At 37.9% G+C, this 21,613-nt stretch overlaps 1 protein-coding gene across 2 annotated transcripts in view; it reads right to left on the bottom strand.

Moving 5' to 3' along the window:
- Positions 1-21,613, bottom strand: part of LONP2 (lon peptidase 2, peroxisomal) — an 84,600-nt gene that overhangs the window by 27,243 nt on the left and 35,744 nt on the right. For both annotated transcript variants that reach the window (XM_061387105.1, XM_061387106.1), the window contains exons 9-11: positions 14,825-14,975; positions 9,440-9,566; positions 5,926-6,059 (exon numbers count right to left, since the gene is read on the bottom strand). In XM_061387105.1, the coding sequence (XP_061243089.1) occupies positions 5,926-6,059; positions 9,440-9,566; positions 14,825-14,975 (412 nt within the window). The remainder of the gene's footprint in view (positions 1-5,925; positions 6,060-9,439; positions 9,567-14,824; positions 14,976-21,613) is intronic.

The raw sequence follows: 21,613 nt of genomic DNA, 5'->3' as shown, positions 1-21,613 counted from the left end.
GAGCCTGGTGGGCTGCTGTCTCTGGGGTTGCACAGAGTCAGACACGACTGAAGCGACTTAGCAGCAGCAGCGGCAGCAGCAGCAGCAGCAGTGTTTTCATAAAAGAAACCAATGACATTAGACAAGAGAATGGATATGCTTCAGATTTGGAGATGACAAGTAGTTGGGGGAAAAGAGCTGAAAAAGAATCAAAGGGACTTGTTTCTCCTGCAGGAACAGCTTCCTGTTTTGGTTACAAAGGAGCCACGCTTAAAATAACCACTGTGAAGTATGCTGAGGGCTTGAGAAGTCAATGCCAGGAAGCCACAACAAAGAGCTGAAAGCAGCTCGACAGAAGAGGATTCCTTCGGAGGAAAGGACCCAAGAAAGGCTAACGGAAAAGCCACCCTAGCAGATGAATGGGATGTGCGGCGAGGAAGGCCCGTCGGAATGACGCTCTTCCCTGGCATCTCCCCCCGCCCCTGCCTGCCCTGGCACAGAGCAGACCCGCTGCTACAGGCAGGAAGACCCCCTCCCTCAGCCAGCACACTCCTGCCAACGGCCGAGAGTGCAGACACCTAGGAGAATTAAAGCTAAAGAAGGCAGAGAACAGTGCCATAAACTTTGAATATTTTATTTTGATGCATTTGTAAATGTGAAGTCGCCTAGAAAGGATATCAAAAATTAAGGATATTGTTATCTGCCTGCTTCCACTATATTCCATTGATTTCACTGTCCTACATATGGCAAATGTATCAGAGAACCAATACATGTTGAAATGCAACTCAGTCAAACTGCGATCCAGACTGAACTAGAGAAAACTGTCGTAGAGTTAGATCTACGGTCTAGCCAACCCAATGTTTTGTGGTCAGCAAGGGGCCCAGGGCATCTGTCATGAGGGGATAGGCATGTTTTCACTGACATTAAATCCTATTGCTTCTGACTCATACCACCCAACCACTTAACCCTTTTTCCAAACTACAGCTTCTGTTTTCCTCTGGACAGGGAAGTAGATGGCTAAGGTTATAAAGATGTGTCTGTTAACAGTTAAATAAGCAAGGCCTAGTCTTTACTGGGGAATTTTGTGAAGGGACTTACAAATTCAATCAAGAGTCAAATTAGACAGCTTACTGAGAATCCTACTCAACTGAGATTTTACAGCCATCAATCAAGTGGCCCAAATGTACAAAACCAAAGCTAAAGAGATAGGCAGTTCTTCACAGGCTTTCTTTCCTGATCCCTTTGTCTAGCACCACTATTTCTTTTCAATGTTCTCCTAGAGGTCCCTGCTAGTTCACTAGGAAAGAACTGAAATAAAAGCTATAATGATCAGAAAAGAAAAAGTAAAACCTGACATTATTTGCATTTGTGATAGCTGATGGTGTATATGTAGGGCTTCCCTGGTGGCTCAGACGGTAAAGAATCTGCCTATATTTCAGGATACCTGGGTTCAATCCCTGAGTTGGGAAGGTCCCCTGGAGGAGGGCATGGCAACCCGCTCTAGCATCTTTGCCTGGAGAATCCCCATGGACAGAAGAGCCTGGTGGGCTACAGCTCATGGGGTTGCAAAGAGTCGGACACGACTGAGTGAAAATTCAAAAAAATCAGAGTTTCAATTTGGCAAGTCTGCTGGATACAAATCAATATAGTATTCTCATAGAGTAGCAACCATAAGAATTAGAAAATTAAAAATATTATCTACAATAATATACACACATAACACATACATACAAGATCAATTAACTAGGAATATATCTAAAGAAAAAATATGCAAAAGCTCACCACTACAACTATTAAAACACTTAAAAACATTTATTAAGACTTAAATAAATGAAGCTAATCATGAATTAGAAGACTTGCTAATATCAAATTATCAATTCTCCCCAAACTGATTTATAGATGCAACACAATCAAAATATCAGAAGGTGTTATTTAGCCTCCAATAAAAATAAATAAATAAATAAAAAAAAAAGGTGTCATTTATTTAGTGATTTACTGGTACAGAGTCACCAAGCTGATTCTAAAATTAATACAGATATTTGAGGAACCTACATACAATAGCCAAAGCAATCTTGAAGAAAAACAAAGCTGGAGGATTTACACTACTAGGCATCAAGACCAACTGAGATATAGTCATTCTTGAAACCAAGTATGATGCCAACACTGGAAATTTCATCTCAGGCCCAAAGTACCCATCTACTTACCGTAAGTCAGCTAGTTTAATTCATTTTTCCTTTAAGTGTTTATCTGAGATCTCCATAACATAACCACATACATACTGCCTGAAGTGACATTTTACAGTTTATCCATAACAACATCTAACCCACCTCATGTTAAATCTGTTCATTTCATCTGTCTTTTTTTTCATCTAATCAATTTCTCAGATGACTTCTATGAGAATAGTTAAGAAACTAACATCTTGAGGCACATTAAGTTTAACGTAGCTTCTCCAATAAATACCACACTTTCCAAAAAAATTTTAGAATGCTCCATATTCTGAGAAACTTCATAAGCATTGGTTATAACTTGAATCCTTAGCTGGAGATAATTTTTGAGGAAGAAAATCATATAGGTATTAAATGAACATATATGGTAAAAGAGTATTTGAACAAATAGACCTAAGCTAACAAATGGACCTTTACAGAGAAACCTCCAAACTGCAAAACTGAATACATGGGATATCTGTGTCCTAGGCTAAAAGGCAGGCAAAAGTAGAATAAAACTGTAACCACAAACTTTTATCTTTTGATCCAACTAATATCGCAGAAAGGAAAAGGGCAATTTAGAACATACTAATAACATACAAAAACACAGGCAGTGCTGCTTTCATGAAATACTTCTCATACTTTATAGGTAAGTGACCGACACCATAAATACTCCTCCACTAACACAAATCAATTAGGAATCTCACTTGCCTTTTAAATTCTATTATTTGTTCTGTTTAACTGCCAGTTAAGACCTCACAAATACAAAGACAACTGTTCACAGACCAGTATTTCTGGGCCTACTCCAGAAAGTTTGTTCGATATGCTGGAGGTTTCTGCCTGTTTTTAAAGCTTGTGGCCTGAAATTACTTTTCTTCCTGGCAGTAACTCTAACACCAGTAATATTTTTAACATTAAAAATAACTCCCTCACTGAATTACTCAAAATTTCTAAAACAACTTCATACGCTAATTTTATATAAAACAATTTTATACTCTCATTTTAAATAATTCAATTTCTTAATGAGAAACTTTCATTTACTAAGCTAGCTCCATTTGAACTTGAAAACCTGACATGAAAACCTGAGATTTTTTTTATCAGAAAATTTTCTTTTGGCTTGGTTAAGGTCATAAACATCAATTTAGAATATCTTATAATTATTTTACTAAAATCTGGAGGAGAGTCACTTACAACGTAAGACCCAGCTTGGAGTCCCGTATCTCCTAATAAGAAATACAATCAAAATCGTCGTCTCAAGAGAAAGTCCTTATCCTAATTATTCAATTGGACACGACTGAGCAACTTTCACTTTCACACTATGGGTGTCCTTGGTAGTATCTTAACCCAGATTTACTTAACTATGTATCATTTAGGATTTGTTCTGTGAATCACTGATTAAAAAAAAAACAAAAAACACCAAATAAATGTTACCATGAAACACTGTATGTTCTCACATGGTTCTCAAGCAGTTTGAATAAGTTCTTGAATATTTCTAGGTTATTTTTAAAAAGCTAATATGATCACAGACATTATTAGAAATATGCTAATAGATAAAATAAGCATTGTGTAACTATGAAAAGCTTCTTTAAACATCAAGTCCCCATTGTTGTACAGGAGAAACCAACACAACATGTAAAGCAAGTATCCTCCAATTAAAAATAAATTTAAAAAATTAATACATACTTCTGAATGTATTATTATAAGTTCCAAAAGAAACCATCAAAATCCTAAACACAATTTTCCAATTGTGTCAAGTAGATAAACTCACTTAACTCTCTGCCTTTCTATTATATCACAAACAAGAATAAAAGGACATAGGCTCAGGTGCTGGAGGCCACAGCAAAAGAGAATGTTCTAAGAATTAGAGAGGGAAACTCAGGAGGATTTAGGTGTTATATTCAGAAAGGGAAAAAAGAGAAAACTACCTCAGCTCTCCACTGTCACTGTCGGCTGCACCAGTGATGCCATTCTTGATAGGCTATCAATCACCTAGAGTACTTTTCAAAAATTCAGATTTCTGAGAATCTTCTGAACATGTGTTTATCTTTAAACTCCCCCCAAGCAAATCCTATTAAAATGACAAGTAAGGGATAAAAAAAAAAAAGGATAACCCACAAAAAGAAAAAGAAAGAAGACAAGAGATGCTGACAACATTTTGGGTAACAGCAAGTAGATGGGCAAGAAGTAATAAACATCTGGCAGGCTAGAAAAAGTAGAAACTTTAATGTCTGTGAAGGAGGTAGGTGGGGGTGCGGGGTGGTTATCCACAAAATCCTACAAAGGCTCAGGAATTTGAGGTATCCCTGAAAATATGGGTGAGATGTGGGACTAAAGACAGAACATTTTTAAAACTGTGTAAGAAATAACTGACTTCCCAGGTGGCTCAGTGGTCTCAGTGAGAAAGGCTGCCTGCAGTGCAGATGCGGGTTCAATCCCTGGGTTGGGAAGAGTCCCTGGAGAAGGAGATGTATCTCTGCTCCAGCACTGTTGCCTGGGAAATCTCATGAGCAGAGGAGCCTGGCAGGCTACAGTTCATGGCATCACAAAAGAGTCGGACACGACTTAGTAACTAAACAACAACAAGAAACAATTACAGGTTTACTCCACACAACAAGGGCACTATCCCTTACCCACAAAAGGGGGCAGCTTTACTTTTGGGAGAAATGAACCAGCAAGGCTCTAGGCACAGTGCAAGCTGGGAGGAAGCACATATGAGGAAGAGGAGGATCTGGGAAAGTCCACTTGTTGGATGGCATCACCTACTCAATGGACATGAGTTTGAGCAAACTCCAGGAGACAGTGAAGGACAGGGAAGTCTGGCGTGCTGCAGTTCCTGGGGTCACAGAGTCAGACACAACTTAGCAAATGAACAACTCTTTGGATGATATTGCTGTTAAAGGCACTGTGTTTAGCAATAGAAGGAAAAGCAGGAATGATGCTTTACTAACTCTATTCCACTGAGCTTATCACAAATTATGGTTCTTCAGCCATATTCATCAAACTTCTGTCTAGAAAGAGCTATGGAAATGGTAGGACATCTAATAAATCTCTTTACTATGAAAGAATAAAGAGATTCTCTATTCAAGTCATGTTTGTTAATGCAAATTTTGGCAACCACGCAGCAGCACAGTCTGTGGTAAGAAGTTAAAACATTTTAACTTAAATATCCATATTTCATTAATTCGAGGAATAGACCGCTTCCCTTTTTTTCCTTGTCATCACCTCCACAATTATTTTTCTAACAAAAAATAATTTAAATTATATCTTAATTGTGTACCTATCAAAGAAAATGTGTGAGAAAAACAAATGATTACACATGAAGCCATTCCAGAGAATAAATATCTGCCCTTGCAGTACTTGGACAACTACGATTGTTTTTTTCTTAACTGCTATAGGAACTTTCTGTGCTGTAAATACCGAAAGACTTAACAATCTGGATCAGAAAGAAACAAGTGAACACCAGAAGCCAAACATAAAGTGTACCATCATTACAAGCTCGACAAATGTATCCCTAAGGCATTAATACTAAGTTATTATTCCTGCCAAAACTCTGCATTCTTTGTAGAAAAGAATCCTCTTGATACAGCAACCATTAGGTTTAACTTACACACTGATGCCTTTACCAGCGGAGGAGTACGTGCCATAGCTCCAAGGACCACCCCACGCCATCCCACCACATCCAGCTTTGTTTCCATTCACTTCCAGCCACCAAGCCTGTGGGCGCCAGATCAAGGTCACCAACCTTCTCCCTCAGCCACGTCAGGACGGTCCAACTTGGCTTCTCTGTGCTGCGCCTCGGCCACCTTCACAGCAACAGCTCGGCAAATGGCCCCCAGCTTCCTGTCCAAAGAGCGGACCCCTGCCTCTCTGGTGTACCTGTCATCAAAGGAAAAATATTTTAATTTTGGCTAAACATCACCTGTAAAAGCAGAATTAATGCGATTAACAACTATACTAAAGGAAGCGTACATTTAAAAGTTTATTACAGTTTCTTGAGTATTAACAGCCTCATCTTTAAAAATTCCTCACTATTCTTATTTCTTAAAATATTTAGAAGTAATTCCAGCTACAACTTTTCCTTTTATATAGAGTATCTTGAATTATTACCCTATACTTAAAAATGAATTACTGGCTCTTCAATTTATAGCACCAAAGTAAATTTTGCGGCACATAAAATATCATTTACTCTTTGATAGGTATAAAAGCTTTCTTACAATTTGTTGATTTAAGAAAATTCTGACAAATTTATTACATGTGAAATACTGCTGAAAGAATCAGAAAAATAGAATTTTTTCCTAACTAAAGCAAAAAATAATTTGAGACAAAGAATGGAGTCTTTACCTGGAACTGTGCTAATTACCCCATTCGATGTATTTTCATTGTAGAGACCTTCTAAAGAAAGAAATATGCTAATGATGCAAGCAGTGTGATTCAGTGGAAAAGGTTCTAGAGCTGTCTTAAAAAACTTCCATGTTTGACTCAAATTCCGTAAGCCACTTCATAATCCTTTATACTGTACAATCAATTTTGGCACCCAGCTTTGGGTGAGTTTGAACACACAACATCAGCTAGAGAATGCAGTTTTATCTGAAAAACTGCATCTGATTAGGCAGCCAAACACACAGTCAAGACTCTGGGAAGGCAGATTTTTTAAGTTCTGAGAAAAGACAAAATTCTTGGCTAAACACTCTATAAAGTAAAAAGTTTATTTCAATCAAAGGAATAGAAGGATATAGGAATAAAGTCCATATTATACACATGCATGTAATTTCAGTAAGAAAGAAAATAGGGAGGCACCTTAAAAATAAACCAACATGTAAAAACAAAAACCCAGCGTAGCTTCCTAGACAGCTATTTGATGAGCTCAGACGAAAAGGTCTGGACAAAAGATACAAGAGAAAGGCCTGAGGATGCTTTCAGAAGGATGGCGTGAACATGCAGACATGGGACCAGGAAGTTCAGAATGAACTGGAGCTTGCCAAAAATAATAAGGACATCATCAACGAGATTTTTTTTTTAGGTGTTTAGAACAATAACTGGCTAGGAACTAAGGCAGACAGTATAATATTAACCTCGACTAGAGGAAAGTAGACATATCAACCACTGGTTTGGTTTAGCATTTTTAAACCAAAAGAGGAAGAAGCACCAATGTCAAGTAAGAATTGGTTAATGTTTCCTACCCACAACTAAATGATCGTGAAGCTGCTAATTTTCAGAGGACATAAAACTAATGCACTGGATGATAATCAAGATAAAAAAAAATCAATTTGCTGCAATGGTAGCTAAAACTAACATGGATATTAAAATATATATAATTGTAAACTTCTACATTTGGGCTTTAAAAAATTCAACCCTATAAATATGGAATGAGACAGATCAAGTGAATAAGACATTCATAAGAAAAAGAACTAAGGTGTCAGTAACTATATTTACAAGAGGCAAGAAGATAACCTAAAAAAGCTAAGACTCTGAGATACAGTCATAAAATAATAACAGAATAAGACTAGTGGTCTTTTTTTTTTAATTCCTTATTACTGTTTAGCTGCTAAGTCATGTCCAACTCTTTGTGATCCCATGGCCTGCCAGGCTCCTCTGTCCATGGGATTTCCCAGGCAAGAATACTGGAGTGGGTTGCCATTTCCTTCCCCACAGTGGTCTTCATATACTATGAACTGTTTAGGCTACATCAGACATACTGAGTTCTACTCTGGTGTTTATTTTAAAAGAAACACTGATATCAGAGAAATCATTCAGAAGAAGACTAATTGGGAAGGTGAAAAGTCTTGAAAGGGGGTCAAGAGGAATGGTAAGGAGAATAGGAATATTTAGTCTGAAGAAGAAAACTAGATGACTACTAAGACTCCTTCCTCTCCTCCTAAACACTGTGGGTCTATGACTACAACACAGGAAAAAATGAAAAAACTATGTCCTAATTTGGGTAGCTCATTACATACCCAAAACTTGCCTGTAGTAGTAAATACCTGTGCTGTATCTATGAATACTAAAATTGCTCAGAGAAATTTCCTAATGTTCACAGCTTTTAACAGCTGATGTTTTGAGCTAACAAGTATATAAAAAAGAAATAGTTCTCCAGGCAACAACTGGCAAATACAAATAGTGATTACTCTTTGAGTCATTAGTATTTATATCCAGATAAGCTATGAATGGATATTTTTCTCTATATTCATATTTTACAGATGGGGAAGCAATCAAAAAAGGTTAAGTAAGTTACTTGTTGAAAAGTTACCCAGAAATATCAGGCGTATTATCTGGAATAATGATATTTTTGGAAGACTCTGGCCCAGAAATCACCTACTTTATTTCCCCTGGCATTATCCACGTAGTAAATCACAAGTTAAGAAAAGGAACTCCCAGGTCAGATTGAGTCTTACTGTTTCATAAGTAAATTTAAACAGACTTCCAAATAGACTTCCATAAGAAGGCTGGATTAGATCAAAAAGCAGTCCGACTAGCCAAGCTCTAAGTCAAAGTTCAAAACAGAGGGAGGAAAAAAAAAAATTAAACAGAGGGAGACTTCACTTCTCTTGAAAAAACTGCGGTTACTGGGCTGGGGCTGCATGAGGAGTCCTGGCAGCCTGACACTATTTGCCAGATGATGCAACAGATCTGCAATGCTGAGCCAGGAAAACTGTGAGAGGCTATTGTAGATAGAAATTCTCAACAGGATACATTTTCCATTCAAACATACAATCCATAAATTAGACTCAGCAGTACTCAACTCAGATAATTTATGTGCTGCTTGCTACAGGCTTAACCACTTGGTAGCTAACTTGGGAAAATACCTTCTCTGTTGTTTTGGCGTTAATTTCGAAGATAAAAACACTAAGGATTTAAAAAAATCTCTCAAAGAGAGGAAAAGAAAATCTGAACAACTTATAACAGACGTCTGAAGGACCATCTCACTTCTTAGGAGACTTCAACTTTCAAGGTTCTGGGATATAAAAAGGTGTCTTGGTATTCTCCATGTATTTGGCTGTTAATTTATCAAATTAATCCCTTACATCGTTACTGTAGAAAAGCTCCACTTTAGTGGAGTCCTTAGTTAGCTATGAAGATACTCTAAAGGCTTTCCCTGTGAATTTCTGCCTAATACAGAGCCCTGTGTAAATCAACAGTTACGGAAATGCTTGCTGGGAATCTGCTGGAGAGGGAAATGGATGCTGTGAGTTGCCAGTGAAATAGGAATCTCCTTTTCAGATCTGAACATTACTGAAGCCCCAGGATGGCTGACTAACCTGGTGATGATGTCAAGAGTAGTAACCTGAGGGATCTGAATCTGCTGAGGAGTCAGCCCATGCTGTTCCAGCTGCTTAGGGATCAAGTGCCTGTGGGCAATCTCTATCTTCTCCTCTTGTGTATACCCTGGAAAAGAAGTCATCGTGCTTTATGATTATTCACATGGCTTCCATAGTCCCAGGCTTCATTAATAAATCCAACACAGGTGCAATGGGTCTTGGATTTAGAATGGATTTAAGTATGACTTCGACTAAGATTAGAATAAAATATAATTGCCAGTCAGTAACTGCTAAAATTTCCAACGTTTTCCACAAACAAAACAAGCACTTACTAAATAAGCACAGTGTCTGAAAGTCTTTTGATTAAAATCACATCTCTCACGTGTATACCTGTGGCAGATTCATTTTGATATATGGCAAAATCAATCAGAACAGATCAGTCGCTCAGTCGTGTCTGACTCTTTGCGACCCCCTGAATCGCAGCACGCCAGGCCTCCCTGTCCATCACCAACTCCCAGAGTTCACTCAGACTCACGTCCATCGAGTCAGTGATGCCATCCAGCCATCTCATCCTCTGTCGTCCCCTTCTCCTCTTGCCCCCAATCCCTCCCAGCATCAGAGTCTTTTCCAATGAGTCAACCCTTCGCATGAGGTGGCCAAAGTACTGGAGTTTCAGCTTTAGCATCATTCCTTCCAAGGAAATCCCAGGGCTGATCTCCTTCAGAATGGACTGCTTGGATCTCCTTGCAGTCCAAGGGACTCTCAAGAATCTTCTCCAACACCACAGTTCAAAAGCATCGATTCTTCGGCGCTCAGCCTTCTTCACAGTCCAACTCTCACATCCACACATGACCACAGGAAAAACCATAGCCTTGACTAGACGGACCTTTGTTGGCAAAGTAATGTCTCTGCTTTTGAATATGCTATCTAGGCTGGTCATAACTTTCCTTCCAAGGAGTAAGTGTCTTTTAATTTCTTGGCTGCAGTCACCATCTGTAGTGATTTTGGAGCCCAGAAAAATAAAGTCTGACACTGTTTCCACTGTTTCCCCATCTATTTCCCATGAAGTGATGGGACTGGATGCCATGATCTTCGTTTTCTGAATGTTGAGCTTGAAGCCAACTTTTTCACTCTCCACTTTCACTTTCATCAAGAGGCTTTTTAGTTCCTCTTCACTTTCTGCCATAAGGGTGGTGTCATCTGCATATCTGAGGTTATTGATATTTCTCCCAGCAATCTTGATTTCAGCTTGTGTTTCTTCCAGTCCAGCGTTTCTCATGATGTACTCTGCATATAAGTTAAATAAACAGGGTGACAATATACAGCCTTGACGAACTCCTTTTCCTATTTGGAACCAGTCTGTTATTCCATGTCCAGTTCTAACTGTTGCTTCCTGACCTGGATACAAATTTCTCAAGAGGCAGGTCAGGTGGTCTGGTATTCCCATCTCTTTCAGAATTTTCCACAGTTTATTGTGATCCACACAGTCAAAGGCTTTGGCATAGTCACTAAAGCAGAAATAGATGTTTTTCTGGAACTCTCTTGCTTTTTCCACGATCCAGCAGATGTTGGCAATTTGATCTCTGGTTCCTCTGCCTTTTCTAAAGCCAGCTTGAACATCAGGAAGTTCACGGTTCACATATTGCTGAAGCCTGGCTTGGAGAATTTTGAGCATTACTTTACTAGCATGTGAGATGAGTGCAATTGTACGGTAGTTTGAGCATTCTTTGGCATTGCCTTTCTTTGGGATTGGAATGAAAACTGACCTTTTCCAGTCCTGTGGCCACGGCTGAGTTTTCCAAATTTGCTGGCATATTGAGTGCAGCATTTTGACCTTTTCCAATCCTGTGGCCACTGCTGAGTTTTCCAAATTTGCTGGCATATTGAGTGCAACACTTTCACAGCATCATCTTTCAGGACCTGGAATAGCTCAACTGGAATTCCATCACCTCCACTAGCTTTGTTCATAGTGATGCTTTCTGAGGCCCACTTGACTTCACATTCCAGGATGTCTGGCTCTAGGTCAGTGATCACACCATCGTGATTATCTGGGTCATAAAGATCTTTTTTGTACAGTTTTTCTGTGTATTCTTGCCTTCTCAATATCTTCTGCTTCTGTTAGGTCCATACCATTTCTGTCCTTTATCGAGCCCATCTTTGCATGAAATGTTCCTTTGCTATCTCTAATTTTCTTGAAGAGATCCCTAGTCTTTCCCATTCTGTTGTTTTCCTCTATTTCTTTGCATTGATCGCCAAGGAAGGCTTTCTTATCTGTTCTTGCTATTCTTTGGAACTCTGCATTCAGATGTTTATATCTTTCCTTTTCTCCTTTGCTTTTCGCTTCTCTTCTTTTCACAGCTATTTGTAAGGCCTCCCCAGACAGCCATTTTGCTTTTTTGCATTTCTTTTCCACAGGGATGGTCTTGATCCCTGTCTCCTGTACAATGTCACGAACCTCATTCCATAGTTGATCAGGCACTCTATCTATCAGATCTAGACCCTTAAATCTATTTCTCACTTCCACTGTATAATCATAAGGGATTTGATTTAGGTCATACCTGAATGGTCTAGTGGTTTTCCCTACTTACTTCAATTTAAGTCTGAATTTGGCAATAAGGAGTTCATGATCTGAGCCACAGTCAGCTCCTGGTCTTGTTTTTGCTGACTGTATAGAGCTTCTCTATCTTTGGCTGCAAGGAATATAATCTGATTTCGGTGTTGACCATCTGGTGATGTCCACATGTAGAGTCTTCTCTTGTGTTGTTGGAACAGGGTGTTTGTTATGACCAGTGCATTTTCTCGGCAAAACTCAATTAGTCTTTGCCCTGCTTCATTCCGTATTCCAAGGCCAAATTTGCCTGTTATTTCAGGTGTTTCCTGACTTTCTACTTTTGCATTCCAGTCCCCTATAATGAAAAGGATATCTTTTTTGGGTGTTAGTTCTAAAAGGTGTTGTAGGTCTTCATAGAACCGTTCAACTTCAGCTTCTTCAGCGTTACTGGTTGGGGCACAGACTTGGATTACTGTGATATTGAATGGTTTGCCTTGGAAACGAACAGAGATCATTCTGTCATTTTTGAGATTGCATCCAAGTACTGCATTTTGGACTCTTCTGTTGACCACGATGGCCACTCCATTTCTTCTGAGGGATTCCTGCCCGCAGTAGTAGATATAATAATCATCTGAGTTAAATTCACCCATTCCAGTCCATTTCAGTTCGCTGATTCCTAGAATGTCGACATTCACTCTTGCCATCTCTTGTTTGACCACTTCCAATTTGCCTTGATTCATGGACCTGACATTCCAGGTTCCTATGCAATGTTGTTCTTTACAGCATCGGACCTTGCTTCTATCACCAGTCACATCCACAGCTGGGTATTCTTTTTGCTTTGGCTCCATCCCTTCATTCTTTCTGGAGTTATTTCTCCACTGATCTCCAGTAGCATATTGGGCACCTACTGACCTGGGGAGTTTCTCTTTCAGTAAACAAATACAATACTGTAAAGTTAAAAAAGAAAAAAAAAATCAACTTAGAGGCAAAAAAATGAATAAATAAATAAAATGGTATCTCTCTTAAAGAGAAAAAAAATCTCACTTTCATTAAGATAAAGATATAATTTAAATCTCCTCAATTTAAATGCAAGTTTTATTTTATTATTTAAAAGAAAAATAAAGCTATCCTTTTTCTTTAGCATAATTTTCTGCGTAATTGAAAAAAACTTACAACAGTAACAACAGAGGCTTCTATTAAGACTTCAAGGGAAGAGCTGCACAGGGGCTATTTCCAGAAGTCCAACTGTAAATTTTCGCAACAAACAAAACAGAAACTACGGCGTCCCTATAAGAGTTTTTTCCTTACATGTTGGAATTACATAGATAATTTATATATTTAAAATACTTTATGGTCTTATCCACTTAAAAGTCTCAATAAGTAACAATTTAATCTCTCTTTAAGTCCTGTAAGATGAGTGTCCCCTATAATGATTGCCCCCTTTCCCTTTAACAAGCAAAAATTAAAAAGATGAATGGACAGGAATCTATCTTTTGGTATAAAAAGGAGATTAAAAACCACCATTAGAGCTAAAAGATAAGATAAGCAAACCTGAGAAGAAGGTGGCACCAATGTCCACCTCTGCAGCAGCTGTCCTGATTATTTCACTTGGTGAATATGTTAATATATCTTATGGATTTCTGCCTGAATTTGGAGTTTCCATGCAACTGGGTCTCATTAGTTATTTATTTTAGTCTTATAAATAAGCACAAAGCAATTTTAAAATACTCCACCGTATTTTAAAACTACAGGGTCCTGCAGGGTTCACAGATAACTAAGAAATTAAATTATCATTTACTTGAGAGTAAAAATATATTTCAGTTTAATATGAAATATATATTCAGATTATATTTATTGTTATCTATTTTTATTTTAAAAGATACCCACTGACATTTGATCTTTTCTAGGGAGAAGTAATTCTGGACAATTTAAATAAGGTGAAAACACTGGGATTTACTTAGTGTTAGTAACTAAAAAGGGCTTCACAGGCGGCAACAGTGGCAAAGAATCCACCGCCAAAGCAGGAAACACAAGAGACACGGGTTCTATCCCTGGGTCAGGAAGATCCCCTGGAGTAGCAAACAGCACCCCACTCCAGTATTCCTGCATGGAAAATTCCATGCGCAAAGGAGCCTGGTGGGCTACAGTCCATGGGGCCATAAAAAGTGACATGACTGAGCAACTGAACACACACACAACTTAAGGACTTTTTAAAAAACACAGTCCTGTGAAGAAGGCATGGTTAAAAAAAAAAAAGTATGTAAGTACTTGACAGATTCAACTAAAAAGAAGAATTTGAAAGTACTCTGTAATTTTATATAAAAATGAGGCCAGATGTAATAAAGAGAAGTCTTAGGATCTACTTCCTAATGAGAATAAATGATTAGATTTTCTAAGAGATAGTAAAAACTTCCAAATCTGATAGACAGGAAGCTACACTGGCAATGAGATCTATTTTTGGTTTTTAGACATATACTTTGAAAAAGTAAATTATTTTATCTATAATTTTAGAAACTGCTTCAAAGAAGAATATCTTATTTTCCATAAAAATAATCAGTTTTCAATGCTAAGTTGAATCTGAAAGTGTTACAGAACATACAATGTATATTGTATAGAACATAAACACACTCTTATCTGTCATGTTTATTTTATAGATGTTGAATCTATATAAAAGCTGGTTTATATGCCAGATTCAGAACTTCTGATCAACACTGGCAAATCAATTTTTTACTCAAAATTCCATAGCTCGACCAGTTTTAAAGAATTCTGCTCAGAAAAGCAACAAATAGCCTTTTATTTAACAAAGTTTTGACTTTTGTTTACAAGGCAAGTACCTGGCACCTGAATGATCTCCATCCTGTCCAACAAGGCAGGGGGAATGCTAGCAGTGGTGTTGGCAGTAGCGATAAAAAGGACTTGGGAAAGGTCAAAGGCCACGTTTAGATAATGATCTGTGAAGTTATGGTTTTGTTCAGGATCCAACACCTGTGGGAGAACAAGAAACACTGAAACAGAGGCAGTAGTTCCAACAGAAAGCCACATAAATTAAAACACACGATGGTATTTCTGCTCAATACAGTTAGTTTGGGAAATATGGGGATAACATTAAAAATGGGAAACATGTTCAATGTTAAAATTCTCTTAAACATATAAAAGCACAAACAAGCAAAAATTAACCATTCAAACTTTGTTCTCAAAATCTATTAATGACTCACTATGTGGCCACAAATAAGCTACCAATCCCGCAGAACCAGTTTATCTCCTGGTAACACACCCTCTCTCAACTGCTATGAGAATATAAAGTAAATGTGTATGGTATTTTGAAATTCTAAGGTAATAGGTAAAATAATAATTAGTATGTTCCTTCTCAAACATTATCAGAAAGTCTTTAACAGTTTTTCTTTTTTCGGCTCATCATGGTAAGTAGGATCTAGTTTCCTGATCAGGAATTGAACCCATGCCCTCTGCAGTTGGAAACACGGAGTCCTAAAGACTGAACCACCAGGGAATGTTCCTGATGGTTTTTTAAAAAGCAAAATCTTCCTGTTTATAATGAGCAAAATATTACTATCCCTTGAAAATATTTTAATTGAATAAATTAGATATTTACTAATTAGATTCTTAAAATGTTGAACAACTATATATTAAGGAGACTGTATCTTCTCAGATCACTGTTCAAATGCTCCAAGTTGTAGGCACTCACAGGGGAGAGGCCTACACTGGACTTTAAAGAAGGCAACACGTGGCTTCCACGTTTTAAACTTCAATATCTTAACACTTACGCTTAGACTGGATTAGTACAGATATAAACAGGGTTAACATGCACAGTCAAAAAGGAAGTAAAATGACTTAAATACTTAAATCAATCACAATTTTACTATATAACCAGCTTTTCCTTGCTTCTGATTCCCTTTCTAAAGTTTTACTTATTTTTAAACGTATCCACAAGTTAGTCTTAATTTGAAGCCCTTTTCTTGAAAACTCTTGAATTTTGTTAAATATTCATTGTTATTGGTAACTCAGTGTATATCTAGAATACAATTCCCAGGGAGTTCTACTATTTATATCTTCATAAGACTTAAAATAATATTAAATGTCAAGTCAAAGACAATTCTAATTATGTTCAGTATAAACTGGCTAAGTGTAATATTACTGTCTACCAATGATCTGAAAATTGCTCATCTATGTATGGCAATCTTAGTTAAACTGACTGGCTAGTTAAGTAAAAATTTCTCATTTAATGGCTGTAATTAAATTTAATACATACATGTTGGATTATGTTGCCATCCAAGAGAAATAATTTTTTTCCCTTAAAATTTTAAGACACTGAGTTTTTTTAAAAGTAGGAAAATCAGTAAAGCAATGTTTTCTGGATTATGAATGAGGTCTTTTTAAAGTGTATTACTGGACACCTAGGTTAGGAGGAGAGAAAATCAGTGATGCTCAATTTGCATACCTCCATCTTTTATTAGGAAAATACAAAAAAAAACTGTAGAGTTTGAACAACATCAAAAATAATAATGATCATTAGAATGCCAGATAAGAAGCGTTTCTAGGAACCATTACTCGGATGAAACCTTAAGGTAAACTGTTGAATCCAGGGAGTGACACATTTTATAGTGAGAATTTTTCAGCTATCAAACCTCTGCTTCTTCCCCAAGCCTTAGAATGAGGGCTTCCATGGCCCAACTCACCCACATAAAGGAGCAGATTTCAGGAATGACCAGAACTGTTTTTTCTTTCTTCTCATTAAAAGTTATCTCTATGTAAACCCCAAACTATTAATTCCTACCTATGCAGAATGACTGGGAATGGAAACAGCTGTGATATGACATTGTATTCTCAGGGATGTGAAGTCAGCACAGTGATTAAACTATGGGAAGGGGTGTATGCTGAGAACTGTTCTTCAGTAACTGTTTCTGGCAAAAGAACTACAGATATTTGTTAGGTAACCCAGGAATATACTCCACATATTATACATGATGAGGCAACTATCATCTCTAAGTATGATATTAATGGTATGGTGATACTTTTTAAAAGTCTGTACCTTTTAGAGGTAGATGCTAAAGTATTTATGAAAAGATATGACGTCTGGAATTTGATTCAAAATAAGTAAGAATGGGATGAAGGAGAATGGGTAGGAACAGACAAAACAAGATTGGCCATGAGGGACTTCCCTAGCAATCCAGTGGTTAAGAGTCTGCCATCCAATGCAAGGGTCACAGGTTCAATCCCTGGTCGGGGAACTAAGATCCCACATGCTGTGGGGCAACTAAGCAATGCAACTAACTACTGGGCCTGCACACTCCAGAGCCCAAGTGAGCCTGCGTGCCACAACCAGAGAGCCTGTGTGCCACAACAAAGACCCAGCACAGCCAAAAAAAAAACACCACCACTGGCCATGAGATGGCAATTGTTAAGGCAAGTGACAAATTTTATGGTTAATTATACTGTTTTCTCCGGAGAAGGCAATGGCACCCCACTCCAGTACTCTTGCCTGGAAAATCCCAAGGATGGAGGAGCCTGGTAGGCTGCAGTCCATGGGGTCACTAAGAGTCGGACATGACTGAGCGACTTCACTTTGACTTTTCACTTTCATGCACTGGAGAAGGAAATGGCAACCCACTCCAGTGTTCTTGCCTGGAGAATCCCAGGGACAGGGGAGCCTGGTGGGCTGCCGTCTCTGGGGTCGCACAGAGTCGGACACAACTGAAGCGACTTAGCAGCAGCATACTATTTTCTCAACTTTTGTTAGTTATATTTTTTCACAACAAAAGTAAAAAATAAAGTACAGTAAAATAACTAAAATCAACTCTGGAAGCCACACACAAATACTATAGAAATTAAATCAGTGATAATGACCAAGCTGAGAAAAATGTCCAGAACATAGAAAACGAAGGCAGTAAGGCTATGTAGAGGAAAGATATGGAAAAAAATAACAATATCCAATTCATACCTAATTGATGTAACTAAAGAAGAGGTCTCAGCAAATGTAATTAAAGAAATAACCAAGAAAATATTCCAGAAGACTCAACACTACAAACTGAAAAGCCTTAGACTCCTCTGTGCAATAATAAATGACAGAACATTATTAGGATAACACCTGCAGAATTTTCACGCATAATCATGACTTCTTTAAAAAGTTTCAAAAGTATTTGACTACACAGGATACATGTAGCAACATGTAGGATACAACAGGTAACAATGTGCATGCCTGTGAAGCCACTGTCCAATTGTGACTCCATCTGTATTTTGTCTAGACCAGGGGTCATCAAAGTGGAATGTTTACAAAAGCCCCCTGAGGTGCAAGTAGAAAATATGAGTACATATATTCATCTTTATATGTCTATAAATACCAGAAAGAAATTAGTTTTTAAAATATTTACTACAAGAGTAATGCCCTCACTTGAAATACACATCACACACATATGAGATATTCTAAGAGAAGAGTAGAAATCCCATAACATAATGGGCTGATGTGGGAGTCCTCACTCATCTGCTTTAATTGTGATGATAGTACAACTGCAGTCCATGTTTTCCTGATTCAGTATTTTTATAGAATATAAATGGATGAATGGAGTGTTTAAAAAGATTTCTGCAACATATCATTAAAGATAATAGAGGCAAAAATGTGAACAGTAAGGAAATAACAGGAGTTGACACTTATTTCTGGAATAAGCTTTGACAGCCACAGTACAAAATAAAATAAAAACAATTACCTAATTAAAATACATCATTTTCACCAAAAATAACTGCTTAACCTTTAAAAATGTATTCTGTATGTGCCGCATGTATAAATATCTATCGTTAGTACAACGGCACATATATGTTATGTTTATGTTGCGTATTTATCTTTAGTTATAGATTGACTCGTATCCCCTCAATGTATAATTGGAAAAAGGGTCTTTAAGGAGGTAATTAAGGTTAGAAAAGGCCATTAAGGGTGGGTCTCTTATCCAATATGACTGGTGTCCTTGTAAGAGAGGAAGAGATGAGGCATGCATGAGCACAGAGAAAAGGTCATCTGACAACACAGTGAGAAGGCGGCACAAGTCAGAGACCTCAGGAAAAATCAAACCTGCCAACACCTTGATTTGAGACTTCAAGCTTTAGAACTGTGAGAAAATACATATGTTTGTTTTTTTTTTTAAAGAAATCCAGTCTGTGGTATTTGTTATGGCAGCTTTAGCACACTTTGTTGTTGTTTAGTAGTGAAGTTGTGCCTCTTTGCAACCCCGTGGACTCCAGCATTCCCTGTCCTTTACTATCTCCCTGAGTTTGCTCAAACTTTTTGTTCATTGAGTTGGTGATGCCATCCAACCATCCCATTTCCTGTCATTCCCTCTCTTTCGGCCTTCAATCTTTCCCACCATCAGGGTCTTTTCCAATGAGTTGGCTCGTTACGAAAGTATTGGAGCTTCAGTTTAGGCACCAGTCCTTCCAATTAATATTTAGGGTTGATTTCCTTTAGGATTGACTGGTTTGATCTCCTTGCTATCCAAGGGAGTCCCAAGTCTTATGCAGAACCACAATTTGAAAACACCAATTCTTTGGCACTTGGCCTTCTTTATGTTCCAGCTCTCACATCTGTACATGACTACTGGAAAAATCGTAGCTTTGACTACATGGACCTTTGTTGGTAAAGTGATATCTCTGCTTTTTACTAAGCTGTTTAGGTTTGTCGCAGCTTTTCTTCCAAGAAGCAAGCATCTTTTAATTTAATGGCTGCAGCCAACATCCACAGTGATTTTGGAGCCCCAGAAAATAAAATCTGTCGCTGCTTCCACTTTTTCCCCTTTTATTTCCCATGAAGTGATGGGACTGGATGCCATAATCTTAGTTTTTGAATGCTGAGTTTTAAGCCAGCTTTTTCACTCTTCTCTTTCACCCTCATCAAGAGACTCTTCAGTTCCTCTTCACTTTCTGCCTTTAGAAGGGTATCATCTGCATATCTGAGGTTCTTGATATTTCTCCTGACAATCTTGATTCCAGCTTGAGATTCACCCAGCCCAGCATTTCTCACAATGTACTCTGCATGCAAGTTATATAGGCAGGGTAACAACATACAGCCTTATTGTACTACTTTTCCAATTTTGAATCAGTCAGTTGTTCCATGTCCAGTTCTGTTGCTTCTTGACTTGCATACAGGTTTTTCAGGAAATGGTTAAGGTGGTCTGATACTTCCATCTCTTTAAGAATTTTCCATAGTCTGCTGTGATCCACATAGTCAAAGGATTTCGTGTAGACAATGAAACAGATTGATTATATTCTTTGCAGCCAAAGATGGAGAAGCTCTATACAGGCAGCAAAAACAAGACATGGAGCTGACTGTGGCTCAGAATGTAGGGAAAACCACTCGGTCATTCAGTTATGACCTAAATCAAATCCATTATGATTATACAGTGGAGGTGATAAATAGATTCAAGGGATTAGGTCTGGTAGACAGAATGACTGAAGAAGTATCGACAGAAGTTTGTAACCCTGTACAGGAGGCAGTGACCAAAACCATCCCAGAGAAAAAGAAATCCAAGAAGGCAAAGTGATTGTCTGAAGAGGTTTTATAAATAGCTGAGGAAAACAGAGAAGTGAAAGGCAAGGGAGAAAGGAAAAGATAAGCCTAAATGAATACAGAGTTCCAAAGACTAGCAAAAAGATAAGAAATGAAAAATGCAGAGAAATAGCAGAAGACAATAGAATGGGAAAAACTAGAGATCTCTTCAAGAAAATTGTAGATATTAAGGGAACGTTTCATGCAAGGATGGACACGATAAAGGACAGAAACGGTAAGGGCCTAATAGAAGCAAAAGAGATTGAGAAAAAGTGGCAAGAATACACCAAAGATCAAAAAAGGTCTTAATGACTCAGATAACCACAATAGTGTGGTCACTCATCTAGAGCCAGATATCCTGGAGTGTAAAGTCAACTGGGCATTAAGAAGCATTACTATGAACAGTTAGTGGAGGTGACAGAATTCCAGCTGAGCTATTTCAAATCCTAAAGGTTGATGTAGTTGAAGTGCTGCACTAAATATGCCAGTAAATTTGGAAAATTCAGCAGTGGCCACAGGACTGGAAAGATCAGTTTTTATTTCAATCCCAAAGAAGGGCAATGCCAGAGAATGTTCAAACTACCATACAATGGTGTTCATTTGGCCTGCTGGCAAGGTTATGCTCAAAATCTTTCAAGCTAGGTTTCAGTAGTATATGAACCAAGAAATTCCAGATGTATAAGCTGGGTTTAGAAAAGACAAAGGAACCAGAGATCACATTGCCAACACTTGGATCGTGGAGAAGGTAAGGGGATTCCAGAAAAACATCTACTTCTGCTTTACAGTTTACAAAGTGTTTTTACATGTATTCTTCTTGCTTTAATACACTGTGAGGCATGAGAAATTCTCACCCAGGATTTGGGTAGGTGGGGAGGAGGATGTCAGGGACATCCCTTGGTTCTTCCATATCTGCATCTTGCTTCACTCTACAGAACCACAGTCAATAAGGAACTGATGCTATCAGTCACTAAACCTCAGAGATAAGCACGCAACCCAGGGTGGCACTTACTTAAAGGTATCATTTGAGGTTTTTGTACTTTTAGTTTAGAATATTAATAAATCAATTGTCAAAAGA

Source organism: Bos javanicus, chromosome 18, assembly GCF_032452875.1.
Source record: "Bos javanicus breed banteng chromosome 18, ARS-OSU_banteng_1.0, whole genome shotgun sequence".
Taxonomy (NCBI): domain Eukaryota; kingdom Metazoa; phylum Chordata; class Mammalia; order Artiodactyla; family Bovidae; genus Bos; species Bos javanicus.
This window is presented reverse-complemented; position numbering and strand designations above follow the sequence as displayed.